The sequence below is a fragment of the Onychomys torridus genome, chromosome 11 (assembly GCF_903995425.1).
Source record: "Onychomys torridus chromosome 11, mOncTor1.1, whole genome shotgun sequence".
In the NCBI taxonomy this organism is placed as follows: Eukaryota; Metazoa; Chordata; class Mammalia; order Rodentia; family Cricetidae; genus Onychomys; species Onychomys torridus.
In genome coordinates, this window is record NC_050453.1 from 50,225,163 (window position 1) to 50,240,058 (window position 14,896).

At 39.0% G+C, this 14,896-nt stretch overlaps 1 protein-coding gene across 1 annotated transcript in view; it reads left to right on the plus strand.

Moving 5' to 3' along the window:
• Positions 1-321: 321 nt before the first annotated feature.
• The window catches only part of Cdc73 (cell division cycle 73), a 100,342-nt gene continuing 85,767 nt past the window's right edge, over positions 322-14,896 (plus strand). Inside the window, exons 1-5 of the mRNA XM_036202109.1 lie at positions 322-522; positions 3,701-3,806; positions 7,245-7,314; positions 12,729-12,791; positions 12,871-12,923. Of these exons, the coding sequence (XP_036058002.1) occupies positions 392-522; positions 3,701-3,806; positions 7,245-7,314; positions 12,729-12,791; positions 12,871-12,923 (423 nt within the window). The 5' untranslated portion in view covers positions 322-391. The remainder of the gene's footprint in view (positions 523-3,700; positions 3,807-7,244; positions 7,315-12,728; positions 12,792-12,870; positions 12,924-14,896) is intronic.

The following is a 14,896-nucleotide window of genomic DNA, read 5'->3' on the forward strand; positions in this document are numbered from 1 at the left end:
TTTCCCGGGAGTTCGGCAGCGAGCGTGGCCCCCCGCGGGGAGTCTGGGAGGCTCGCCCGCTCGGGCGGTCGCCGCGCCCCCTGGCGGCGGCCCGCGGCGCCGGTCGGAGCGTGGGTCCGTCAGGCGTTCTCCGCGGGCAGCCCGCGGCGGGGCCTTGCCTTATATAGCGCGGGGTCCTCGGCGGCCTGGGTGGCTACTTGCCCGTGCTGCTGTCGTAGACGCGGACGGCTGTTAGTGCGGCGGCTGTTGGTTCGCGGCGGCGGCGGCGGCAGCGGCGGCGGCGGCGGCGGAGGGCCAGGGCGAGGCGGACGGGGACCGGAGGAGGCAGGCGCGGCGGCGACGGCGGTGCCCGGGGCCCGCGGCGGCGGCGGCGGCAGCGAGGGGGGCGAAGATGGCGGACGTGCTCAGCGTCCTGCGACAGTACAACATCCAGAAGAAGGAGATCGTGGTCAAGGGAGACGAAGTGATCTTCGGGGAGTTCTCCTGGCCCAAGAACGTGAAGACCAACTATGTCGTGTGGGGGTGAGTGTGCGGCGCGGCTCCGGCCTAGGGATGATGGTGGAGTGGCGTCGGGCGCCCCCCGCCCCGGGCCACCTCTCCTTGCCTTGACTCCCCTCCTCCCGCTCCGAGTCAGTCCCTCGGGGATGAGGGGGGAAACGGGTGCGCTGGGTGGGTGGGGGAAAAAGTTCTTCCCTGCAGCAGAAGTTGCACTTTTGAGGGTGTGGAGGGAAGAGGGGAAGCGGGTTCTAGAGCGGTCCAATCTTGTTTCTGTGTTGGAGAAGCCAGAGGGAAAGGGACCCTGGGAGTTCGCGACTTTCCCAGTGGGTGCTCACCAATACGGACCGGTTGGTCCGCGCTCTGGGGTGGGGTGGGGTGGGGGCTGGTGCACGTCTACCTGAACGTAGGTAGGTATAGGAGCACAAAGCACAGCATCTGGCGGCCACCGAGTCGCTTTTTGTTCTTAGTTTTTTTGTTTTTTTTTTTTAGCCCTGAGGCTGCCATGTGTTGCAACTGTCTCCTCAGGCTCTTGGAGCGCCTGGGTAATTTTCTTTCTTTCTCCCCCCCACCCCTCTCCCACTTTCATCCTTGGGGAGAATGGTGTTATTCCTCAAGAAAAAAAAAAAAAAGAAGGGAATGGACTTGAAGTTCAGGAAAGAAAGAGATTGGGAGAGTTTGGAAGTCCGCAAAATCAGTGTTGGCGATGAAAAGCAGGGCTTTACTGGGGAGAAAGTTACTGGTGAAATGGAGTTGAGGTATACGTACGGGTCTGAGAAATTGATTCTCTCTGCCTTTTCGGAAAGCGCCCGAAAGAGGAATGTTTGGAAACATTGATCCATGCATGCCTTGAATTTAAGTCACTCAGGAAGTCACCGAGGATCAAGTTTAATAATCCTCTGGGGCCTCTTTAGTGATGTTACTGTCATTGATGCTTCACTTTGATAATTAGAATCATGGAGTCAGAATTTTGGAACCCATTTTGTTTGAATGACATCATGAATGGTCAATTAAAAAACTAGAACATTTTAAGATTTCTTTTGACGTATTGATTCTCTTTTTGAAATGTTGATTAAGTGACGTTCTGAGTTTACCGTGTTTTACTCTTTAAAAAAATTTATGCAGGATTATTGGATTTTAATGAATATTTTTTTCTTTAAAAAACTCAAGATATAGCGGACGTAGTGGTGCACGACTTTGATCTCAGCCCTCGGGAGGCAGAGGCAGGCAGATCTCTGCTTTCAAGACCAGACTGGTCTCCAAAGCGTGTTCCAGAGCAACCAGGACTGTTTAACAGAGAAACCCAAACCTAAACCAAACCAAACCAAACCAAAAAACAATCCTCAAGGTATAAAAAAGTTTAATTTGAGAAATAGAAAAAGCTGAAAACCCTGGTTCCTGCTTTGCAGGAGGCTAACCAATATTTTAGCTCGAAAAGATGAAACGGATTAAGTTGATTGGAAATGTGGAGGCAGAGGCAGGCGGAGCTCTGTGAGTTCAGGCCAGCCTATACAGAGTGAGTTCCAGTACAGCCGAGGCAACACAGAAACCTTGCCTCCAACCCCTCCTCCCCCAAAAGTTATTTTTTTCTAGGGGTGTGTGTGTGTGTGTGTGTGTGTGTGTGTGTATTTAGACAGAGATTCATGCGTGCATTTTACAAAGTCCCTTCCTTTAATAAATGAATGAACAGATGAGTAATTTTTAAAGAATGGGTAAGAATTCTGAGTGAAATGGTGGAATAGCCTTCCAATATAGGGAATTGTGTACTTAAGAATGCCGGGCGGTGGTGGCACAATGACTTTAATCCCAGCACTTGGGAGGGAGAGCCAGGAGGATCTCTGTGAGTTCGAGGCCAGCCTGGGCTACCAAGTGAGTTCCAGGAAAGGCACAAAGCTACACAGAGAAACCCTGTCTCGAAAAACCAAAAGGAAAAAAAAAAAAAGAATCCTGGAAATAGTATTACACCCCCCCCCCCCCCCCCAGTTTGTTTCTCTGTGCAGTTTTGGTGCCTGTCCTGGATCTCACTCTGTAGACCAAGCTAGCCTCGAACTCACAGAGATCCACCTGGCTCTGCCTCCCAAGTGCTGGGATTAAAGGTGTGCGCTGCTACCACCACCCATCGAAAGAGCATGTTTTGACAAAAGCTTATAAATGAGTGGAAAAGTAAAACTTAGAAAAAATTTAATATCAAATCTTCAATAGTTATTTTCTACATGTATTCACATCTAAATATGTACATATATAAAAGATTAATTAGTACCCTTAATGCATTCAGCACTTTCTGCTTTTTTACCATTACTTTGTGCAATAATTAACGAGTAGAGGCTGATTTGATGTATTAGTTTAGAAGAACAGTGATAATAGAACCTAGTAAAGTAGGTTTAGGACAAATTACATCGAGCTGCATTCAAATAGATTCATGTAGTTTAACCATCATAACTACAGATGGAGGGGAAAGGGAGAAGTGGAAAGCTGTGTATGTGTTAGCATTATAGAGCTTGTACCCCCAAGACTACATTGTTGAATCACAGAATTATGTTTTGGTTTTGTGTCACTGGTCTAGTTTGAGAGACGTTACAAGGATCATACCATTGAAGTTCATCCTGTTTCTTTTTCAGAATATTGTTGAGGATGTTGTTCGGCAGTATCTTGTTTAGAATTTGTTAGAAAGATGTTCATTTTCTAAGTGCAACCAGCCCTAGTGATCCCTTCCCCTGAGCAGTTAGTTTTCTCTGAATGATCTTTCCATTGAGCAGCTGGTTGGGTTGCTTTCTCTGTTGACAGCCCAGAACCCAGTTTAGGTCTTATTTAAAATACATGTAAAGTGAGGCTGAGGATGTAGCCTAGTTGGTAGAGTGCTTGCCCTGCACGAATGAGCTCCTGTATTTGATCTCCAGCACCACATACAACATGCCACCCTCCTTGCCTGTCTTAAAAACAGGAAAGAAAAAAGTATATATAGTATTTTAGAGTATGAATTTATGTGCGCTCCCTGTTTCTTTCATTTTTTTAATTTTGTCTTTTTGCCCCAACAACAACTTAGAAGAGTTTATATTACATATATATATATATATATATATATATTGCTGTGTTAACTACATTGTTAGATAATCAGGTAGATATAGATAGATAAATGAATACATGTAACTAAGGTTAAATAATTGATTTAAAAATCTTAATAAAACTCATGTTTTAATCATTTTAGGACTGGAAAGGAAGGCCAACCCAGAGAATACTACACATTGGATTCTATTTTATTTCTACTTAATAATGTGCACCTTTCTCATCCTGTTTATGTCCGACGTGCAGCTGTAAGTAGAATTCATTTTAAAATTTCATTGATTAAACAGTGTTTGGTGTAGATAACTTTCCCTTGTGGGTTTCAAATGTCTGAAATTGTTTTGGAGTGTTAAAATTAAGCTTCTATGTGATTTATTCAGTTGTTTTAGTTGACAATTCATTATTCATGTAAAATGTAGGTAATATTTATAACAGATAATTTTTTGTTTGTTTTGTTTTTAGAGACAGAGTTTCTGTGCATATTCCTGACTGTCTGGGAACTCTCTATGTAGACCATGCTGGTCTTTAAACTCACAGAGATCTGTCTGCTTCTGCCTCCTGAGTGCTGGGATTAAAGGCTTGTTCCACCACTACCCAGCATAACAGTAGAAGTTTTAAAAGTACTTTCATAGATGTTTCAAAAATGTGTAAGCTGGTGGAAGAACTCTGATAATTCAGAACTACAGTTTAATTTCAAGAAAACTTTTCTTAGTATAAACATAATAGAGGGCAGGGAGGGGTAAAAATGATGTAAATTCAGTACTCCAGTATGAAATTCTCAATAAATATATAAATCCAACATGAACAGATACTTTTAGAATTTTAAACAGTGCAGTTATTTTGGTACTTTAGTGACAGATACAGTGTTTTTCAGTTTTATCTGCTTTTTCAGTGTTTGAAAATCCACTATTGAGAGGAAATCATTAGAAATAATTAAAAATGCTTCATTTTACAGAGATTGTTATGGTGGGATTCTTCCAAAGGCAAGAGACTTTTAAGAACTGATAAGTAAATAGGATTCAAATTTATTTGAGTTTGACATTGCAAATTGCCATTAATGTCCAAATAAGATGGTTCTCCAGATACTTTTTTTTGAGTGCTGGAGGAAAACGGGTTTCATGTAGCCTTGGCTGGCCTTCAGCATCTATGTAGTAGAGAATGACCTTGAACTTCTGATTTTCTTGCTGCTTTACCTCAGTGCTTGGATTAAATGTGTGTGGAATCATGCCTTGTTTCTATGGTGTTGGGCATTGAACCTAGGGCTTCATGAGATACTCTTCTAGAGATACCCCAGCCCTTTAGCTTTTATTGAAAGTGAGGGCCTTATCAGATCCCTTGGTAGGGTCGGAGATACTGATATATTCAAATATCCATTCTAAATGTTGTGTTAACTTGTGAGTACATACTTTACTGCATTGTATTAAAATAGTACTTTCATGCTTAAAATTCTTAAAACAGACTCTTCCTAAGCACCATCATTGTGCCTGCCTTCCTTCACCAGAGCTACTCTTTGATGTCTGACACTGCTGCTGCATTGCATTATGTTGTGGGAGATCTGCTTGTAGCCTTGTCTTCAAAGCAGTGATAGTTGAGGTTTTGGAATAGTAACTTGGTATTTGGACTAGCTAAGAAAGGATTCATCATTGAATGGGCTTTAGTATTTAGTAGGACTGCTTTTCTGAGCAAAAAACATTCAGTGTTAAATACATTTTTAAAAAACTTTAAAATTGTTAAGGAGTAGGGAAAATATTAGCAATTAACCATTACATTGTTCTTTATTAGATCTTTAAATAAAAACTGAATCAAGCACTGGGCGGTGGTAGCACACACCTTTAATCCCAGCACTTGGGAAGCAAAGGCAGGTGGATCTCTGAGTTCGAGGCCAGCCTGGTCTGCAAATCGAGTTCCAGGACAACCAGGACTGTTCCACAGAGAAACCATGTCTCAAAAAGAAAAACAACAACAACAACAAAAACAAACAAACAAACAAAAAAACCTACCAAAAAATAAGCACACAAAAAAAACCAAAATTGAATCAAGCAATTAGAATTGTTTGTTAAATAATTGAAGTACTTAGAGATTTAAAGATTATATTCTTGTAGAGTGGTTATAGTTCATAACAGTTATCTTGTTACTGTGGACCCAAGGGTTTCCAAGTCCTGTAAGATGTGACATTTGTTTTTCTTAAGAACTTTCCAAGGGGGCAGACATGTAACCTTCTGTAGTCTGCACAGCAGAGGTTGCTTTACAGTTGCCATGTTCTTGCTGGTTGTTGCACACCAGCTCTTCCTGGAGTGGGTGCTCCTGACCCGGGGCCTCTAGTGTCAGTAGACCCGCAGACTCTGAGACTGTGGAATAATCTGTGTAGGTGGATTAAAAAATGACAATGACAGAAATACTTGTAGGTTTTTAAACTTGTATATATACTCATAAGGAAAAACTAAAGTTCAGCCTGACCTTTGAAAAAAGTTCAGTGATTTATTTGTTCAGCTAAGTCAGAAAAAAGTCTGTGCAAGTCCTGGGTGTTGTGACATATAGTGGTCATTGTGAGGTAATTGGCTAGTGACACTCAGGGTTCTTACTACTTCATTGTTGTTTATAATAGTTGACAAAGGCTTTAATCTGTGCAATCCCTCGGCAACCAGTTTTTCTTTCACTCTGTTTACATTAGAAAAATGATAAAGGGAAATAGTGGTAATGGCAAAATTCATTGGCCCAAAGATGACTTGCTGCCTGAGTGTACATTTTATTTGTTTTAAGCATCTTTTAAAAAGATGTGCTATTTTTACTAATGTGGCTGTGTTGTGTCTTAAGTACACATGAGTATATGAGTGCAGGTACCAGATGCGGCCAGAGGGATCTAACCCTTTTCCCCCCGAACTGGAGGTACAGGTGGTTGTGAGCCACCTGACAGAAGCTCTCTGGAAGAGCAGCCAGGGCTCTAGCTGCTGAGCCGACTTCTTACTGCAGCCTCTCACATGGCTCTAATGTGGTAAACTACTACAATTAACATTTTCTTATAGTTCCTTTTTTTCTCATGTACTTGTTAATTATCAAAATTTGTATTTACTGGTTTATGTAGTTCACTTGGAAGAGTTTCAGTTGAATAGTTGGAAGAGGTTTGGTCTGTGTGTGGGGAAAAAAGCACTACAAAGTATAAAGTGAGTCAACATTGGGACAGATAGTGTCCCTGTATGTGCCTAACATCCTGAGTGCAATTCAAAAGTAAGTAACAGCCAGGCGGTGGTGGCGCACGCCTTTCATCCCAGCCCTTAGATGGCAGAAGCAGGCGGATCTCTGTGAGTTTGAGGCCAGCCTGGTCTACAGAGCAAGTTCTGGGACAGCCAGGGTTACACAGAGAAACCTTGTCTTCAAAGAAACCAAAAAAAAGTAAAGGGTTGAGAAAGCCTGAGATTGATACTTTGAGAAAAGATAGTTATTACTTACTTTCAAACAAGTGTCTGGAGTTTATCTTTCTGAAATTTCCAAAGAAAAATCCTGAAAATTAACATTTGAGAAATTTTCAACTAGTTTAGAGATAATTTTTAGCTTTTTTTTTTTTTTTTTAAACAAATGTGACTTTAAGTACACCTTACTAAGGATTGTTAGATAAATTCAGAGATTACATGATATTTATCAAGTTTCATAGTTGCTTCCATTCAATATCTAACTTAAAATTTTGGCTTCAGACCGAAAATATTCCTGTGGTTAGAAGACCTGACCGAAAAGATCTACTGGGATATCTCAATGGGGAAGCATGTGAGTAGTTTTAAAATTGCTCCCACTCTTACACATTGTTTTTGTTTATTTTATGAGATAAGCTGCAGTGGGAGGTCTGTATCTCCACCCCATGCCGTACCTGAGGCTGTCTGTGTGCTTCTCCCTGCAGTCATACAGCACTGTCTGTTGTCAGCTCTCCCTCCGCCCTTGCATGGGGTTCTCTTCATATTGTCAGCGACTTTGGCCCTGTAAATTATTTCTGTCTTGCTTTACTGTTTTCTCCTTTCTTCTGAAGACAAGGTCTCTATGTAGTCCTGGCTGTCCTGGAGCTCAGTCTTTAGACCAGGCTGGCCTTGAACTCACAGAGCTCCATTCACCTGTGTCTGCTTCCCGGGTGCTGGGACTAAAGGTGTGCGCCACCACTGCCTGGCTGATTCCATATTTCTATTTGTCACTGTTTTATTACTATAAAAAAAGAATTGACATACTACTCCTGCCTAGCTTTCATCCTCACCATCCCATTCCAGTCAGAGAAACTTGGGAGTTGCCACATCCTTTGTTTCCTTCTACCTCTTTCCCTGTGGAGATTGGATACTGTCGGAGAGTGCTTCTGGGAAGGCCTTCACTTGGCATTTTGGGACCCTAGACTTTGGGTATTCTTTCTATTGTTTACCTTTCAGAGTATTTTGTCACTTTTGTACCTAAGTTGTTTTGGGTTTTCTGTTGCTGTGATGGAACACCATAACCAAAATTAGTTTGGGAGGAAAGCGTTTGTTTCATCCTACGGCTCGCGCTCCATCATCCAGGGAGGTCAGGGTGGGACTGATACAGAGGCCCTGGAGGAGGAGAGGACTCCGTCTAACTGGCTTGTTCCTCATTGCTTCATCAACCTGCTTCCTTATGGCTTCCAGGACCATCGTGGTGCCTAAGGTTGATATCACCCACAGTGAGTTGCCCCCAACCCCTATCAGTCATCAGTCAAGAAAATGCACCACAGGCTTTTCTACAGATAATCTTACAGAGGCATTTTCTCCTTTGAGGTTTCCTCTTCCACATAGCTTGTGCCAAGGTGACATAAAACTAGCTGGGAGGTTTTCTGTGGCTCTTTTTCTCTTGTAACTAAAATCTCTAGGTGACTCCTTCCAAGTTTTATGCTGTAAATATCCTATTCGTATTGCTGAATTCCAGATGTAGTTGGCCTTTGAGCAACATGGATTTGATAAGTACAAGTCCACTAATATGTAGTGAGGATTTTTTTTTGAAAGATTTGTGCCCATTTTGAAAAACATTAGCCATCACAAAAAAAATTATGAAAAGTATATTATTATGTTATATACTAACTTAAAAATAAGTTAAAAAGTACAATGACAAAAAGCTATGTAATGAATATATAAATTATCTATTCATTTATAATTCAAAAGTCTATTATACACAATTAAAACTTATCAGAACTTAGTCACATAGTATTTCTATACCATATTGATACCATTCACTGTTGAGAGAAATGTAAACAAATGTAAGATGCAGTATTAAGTCATAACTGTATAAAATCAAGGGTAGTATGTTACAGCTTTATAGTGATTTCCTCTGACAATTCTAGCAAGCTCAGGCAGCACAGGTATCTGTTTAAAACGTCATGTACTCGTATAATGAGATTACCTCTTCAGAATGTTGTATATTATTCTAAAATGATTTCTTGCAGTTCTTAGATATTTTTCCCATCATATTATGTGTGCACTATATGATACATCCATCAAAAATATGGGTTACTGCCTATGTTATTGTTAAGTAGCTTCTGGTAAACAGCAGTGTATTAATTCTTTTGAGCAGGTTTTTGAGAAGTCAAATGTATATGTGAGCTTTCAACTTGATGAGAGAATCCATGCCCCAGCTCCCATGTTCAAGAGTCAGTTGCGTACATCTCCTGGTGACTCTGCTTCATATTTATAAATTTACTGTTGCCATCTTCTTTAAATGTTTAACAGGGTTCTGAAATTGAGCATGTTCAAAATAGAGTGCCCAAGTTACTCCTTCCCATCTCCACCCACATGAAACAAAACAGTGGGTCTGTTCTTCTCATCTTAGAAAGAAGGGATGGTAGCTTATGTAACTTCATGCAATGACTTAGGCCTTAAATCCCAGTGAAATGATTTTCTGACATAATCACACCATTTGTAAGTCCTTTTCTCTCCCTTGAAAACCGTGACAGTTTTCCACTGTACTCCAACCCTGTCCCACTTCTCTTTAAAAGCTAAAACCTCCTCATATGTTCTTACTCTTTATTTGCTACAGCTTATTCTGTATCTAACAAGATTTGTTTTTGAAAAAGCATGTACATTTAATTATGCCATTTGTCTGCTCAAGGTCATTTGTGGGTTCCATCACACTTAGGATAAAGCTCATACTTCTTACTGTGTGGACTCCATGACCATGTTTCTGTCTACATCTGAGTTCATGTTCCATCATTCTTCCCGTGTATTGATTTTCAGTTGGTTTAGTTAATCTCAGAGCCTCTGCGTTTGCAGTTCTTTCTGTCTTCAGTTGTCTTGTGTTGTTACTGGGCTCTCATCTTCCATGATGCTCAGATAGTCTTCTAAGTATTGTTCTGTCAGGGAAGACATCTCTCCATTCTAAAATACGAAATAACATCCACTCATACCTGTCTATATGTAACATCCTATTTATTTTCTAAACAAATACCATATTTATTATCTGAATTATATTTATTGCTTACTTGATTATTGTTTATTAGAGAGTGAACCTTAAACAAATAGTTGTTTCAATTGTCTTATTTTATTACTCATTAAAAAGTTAGAACAGCAGCATGTAGTAATTGAATGAACGAATAATTTTATTGTGGCATATACATAAATTTAGTATTAAAGGAACATAATAGATCTCACCTTCCCTAGGATGGAATTTATTGTTGTCATTAAGCCATTAATAGCAGTTATAGTAAACATTCTGCTCCATGTTTTTAAACTGTAGTGTTGGTGTGTGTAGAGAGTACATAATAGGAAGACCTCCAGGACTGTTGTCATGTGTGGTTTTCATTCTGCAAATGTGTAATTTTTTACAATTTTTTTCCAGATTGTATATGTGTGTGGGTGTATGTGCTACAGCTTGTATGTGGAGGTCAGAGAATAACTTTCAGTCAGTTCTCCTCTTCTACCTTTATGTAGTTCCCAAGAATCCAATTCAGATTGCTGGTTTGTATGGCATGGCTGGACCTGATGAGTCAGCTCACTGGCCCTCCATGCTTGTTCTTAAATTGAATTATGCTGGGCATTGTATAGAATATAAAGTCTTGTTACTTTCATACAAGGTAGACAAGGAATGAGGAGGAGTTTCATTTCTGCAAAGGCAGTTGAGATGGAAAGATCAAAAACAGGCTTTTTATTTTTGTCTGCTTTAAATCAAAGCGAATTTAATTATTTGGAACATGATAATCATGGTATACCTGTTTAAAAAAAATATATATTTTTTTCTTCTTAGGCTTTTCTCCTAAAAAAATGTATTAAAGTTTTATTAAGTGTCTCAGATTCTCAGATGCACCTGGCAAATCTCTTCACTTTGGGAGAATCTCAATGTGTTGTATATTCACATCATTTCCTGTGTTTTCTATAGAAAAAAATTAGTTCTCAAATGGATTTTTTTTTATATTTTTAAAACATGTTACTAGTTCAATGAAAAAGTTGGAATTAGTTAAGATAGCATTATAATTAATAGCTTAAAGACATTAACTGTTAACATGAACTACACGTTTAAAAGCATGATCTCAACAAAAGACAACTTTTCTTGAACAGTAGAACTACATAAATTTAAATTTCACTTGGTAAAAATAACTATCTTAACAAATTGAGGAAAAGCAATGAGAACAGACTAATCATTCTGGAGTGTAGAACTTAAAGACCTAATGATTTAAAAACTGAGAACAAGTGAATACATTAATAAAACAACTTTGATATGTTAGATAAGAAATACAAACGCGAGACTGGCTGTGTAGTTCGATGACAGTGCGTCTGACTGCAGAGATGCATCAATTTAACATTTAAATAAAGACACGTCCGAGCAATGGGAGAAGGTAGGATTATCAGGTAATATTTTGATAAAAATAAACAAATTCTGTACCATAAAAACAGCCAGGTAGTGGTGGTGAACACTTTTAATCCTAGCACTTGGGAGGCAGAGGCAGGTGGATTTTGGTGAGTTCTAGGCTAGCCTGGGCTACAGAGCTAGTTACAGGACAGCCAGGGTTACACAAAGAAACCCTGTGTTGAAAACAAACAAACAAAGAGAAAAAACAAAAGGCCTGATATACTGGGAAAATGTTTCAACTACTATAGAATCAGTTATACTAGTTAGCACATGAAGTGTGACGTTTTAAATAGACATACAAAAGACCAACAACTTGAATAGTTATAATGAACATATAATTAACAGAAAAGATGATAAGTCACTTGTAGATATGATTTATTTTATAATAAATTACAAATTTAAAGGATACAAAGATAAGATTTTAAATTTTGCTGTTTGTCAGTGAACTCTGGTGAGGCTGCAAGGGAGCATTCGGCATCATTGGTTGTGTTAGTTTATAATCTTCCTAAAGTTCTTGACAGTTCATTTCAGATGAAATAGAACTCCTACATTTGGAACTATCCTAGAGCTATATATTAAAATGTAAAAAGTAGCGTACATGTGAAGTTTCTTCATGCTACTGTTTGTAATAACAAACTACTTAGAATTGAGCTGCCTACTCATAGGGAACCAGTCAAGTGAATTATAATTATTCCGTACAACAGGATACTTGATAGCTGTAAAATGAAAAAAGAAGTTAGGGGACTACCCTACGTACTGGTATGTAAAGGGTGTCTTTTTTAAAATGGGAAACAAGTTTTAGAATATTCTGTGTATTATGCTGCCTTTGTGCACAAAGGTACAAATACAGTATTTGTATTTCTTGTATTTGTAGATGGATATATAAGACAATAACTAGTTATATAGGGGAGTAGGAACTTGGTGGAAGGGGCCAGGTACTCTTTTTTTAAAATAGTTTTATTTTGAGCCCCTCAAAATAATTTGAAGGATAGTTGGAAGTGTCTTACCAATTGTGAATAACTGAAATTTGCATGTTAATATGAAGTGTGCATTTTTAAGTATTTGGGGGAAGCATACTCACTAAATACGTGTTTGTTATAGGGGAGTATAATCTGAACTGACCAATTAACTTTAAATTGTTAAAAATCATTTGTTCTTTCACAGATGTTCAAATGCAGAGTCATCTTATTAATAAAATACTTTTATAGGGCTGCTTTTTGAAATCATTTTACCTAGGGAAATCCTCCTATGAATATAAGAAATAAAATAAAGCTTGAATATTTCCCCTGGAATAACAACCAAAATAAATGCTCAAATGTTGGTCTGCTTATATGGTTTTTCTTTTCTGTTTTCAGCAACATCAGCAAGCATAGATAGGAGCGCCCCCCTGGAAATAGGTCTTCAGCGGTCCACTCAAGGTACACCTTGTCTTTACCTTTGACCTTTAAACTCCCCTTTCCTAAAGTGCACACTTACTTGCTTCTTTTTTTCTTATAGTCAAAAGAGCTGCAGATGAAGTTTTAGCAGAAGCAAAGAAACCACGAATTGAGGTAATAGAACTCTTATTTTTAAAGTAATTTGTTTTGTACTGAACTTGGAACTGTGTAGAAATAAGAATTCTTCATAGACTGGGCAGTGACAGCACATGCCTTTAATCCTAGCACTTGGGACGCAGAGGCAGGTGGATCTCTGATTTGAAGGCCAGCCTGGTCTACACATAGAGTTCTAGGACAAGCCAGGCTTACACAGAGAAACCCTGTCTTGAAAAACCAAAACCAAAGCCAAAATTCTTCATAGTAATTTTAGCAGCTTTTTCCCGCCCTGAGAAATAGATCAGTAGGTGGCTGGCCTTACTGCATTAAGGCCTGTGGTGGATATGCCATTTCTCTTCTTTGCCTTACTTGATGAAAACAATGTCCTAGATCTAGGGTAAGGAACTATTATTTTAGGTTTTCAGGGCCCTGCAGTCTTGATTTCTGTGCTGCTATCTTGCTGTTCCTCCATCTTCCTATTTATTCTCTGTTACTGTAGTGGGCAAACATGCGTAAATCACACATAAATTAATAGATGTGGCTGTTCTAATAAAACTGTAAGATGATGGGAGCCAGAATTGGTTCTCTGACTTCTAGAATAAAGTAGTTTGGGGATATGCTTTACTTTTCAGAGTTGTAAATTGTGAAGTACTTACTGTTAATTCAGTAAAACATTGATACAGATTCTAGATTTCTAGTGTTTTAGTGAGCACAAATGGATTAGGATAGTGTGATAGTAATTTTTGTCACTTTGACAAATACCCAAGGGAAACAGCGTAAAGAAAGGTTTGCTTTGGCTCCAGATTTCAGCCTGTGGTTGCCTGGCCGCACTGTCTTTGGGCTTATGCAAGAAGGCATATGGCATAAGAGCATGGTGGGTGGAAATTGCCCACCTTACTGCGAAGAGAAACAGAGAAGGAAGGTGTGGAACAAGATTAACATTTCAGAGCACACCCTGTGCTCCTTTCAGTCAGGCCCCATTCCTAAGGGTCCATGGAGCTGTGGGTTCACAGCGCATTAGAGCTCCACTGTAGAACCCTTAGAATCCAACTGCCTGTCCAAAGCCCATTAGACAGCAGCCATCTCCTTCATACCTGAGTCTTGGGAAGTTATTTTTAGATTCTTACCATAACATTAATTGGAAATAGAGAACAAGAAATAGAATTATTTTTAGAGTATCTGTTGTATAATGGTTGTAACTAGCTATATTGTGTTTTGAAAATAGCTAAAGAAGATATGTTCTGAGCACCAAAATGTGGCAAAGTAAAGTAATACCAAAGTTAACTAACTAGATGGAGCTATGCCATAGTTTATGTATATTTCAGAAGATAATAAATGTTACTCATGATGTGTACTTTTGGACAGTTAAAAAGTTGCTATTACCATTAGTAGACCAGTGAGTATTCTGAGTAAGATATCCTCAGGAATTTTAATTACATATAGAAATACATATTAGTGACTTACATAAATTTGTAGCAAGTGCCATATTATTTGTATGCATAGAAAACCTCTGGACATAGAGAATAATTTACTAGAAACTGAAAATCTAGCAAATATTTAAATAGATCATGTATCAGTTTATAGTAAAGAATTAGCACTTGTCTTCTTCACAAGTGTTAGCAATACTAGAAACCATATATCTTTATTTTAGAATATACATATATTCTCTAAATTATTTTCTGCTATGTAAATGGCCAAGCGTCTACTAGTAAGGATGAAGAATGTGACTAGGATAACATTTGTCGGCAAGTGTATACAGTGGAGTCATTAACAATCTGATCTTAAAACAGTATAATTTTAGTTATTCTGAGACAGAAACCTTATACTTTTTAAGTACTGATAACTAATCCTTTGTTATTGTTCTATACAAGATGATATTTTAAATGCATTAGGTATATTAAGTCATGTACTCTTTACTACTATCCTTGAATTTGGTAGCCCTAGACTTAATATCAGTGAGTAGATAGGTTCCACACTAAAGTGCCTTACTG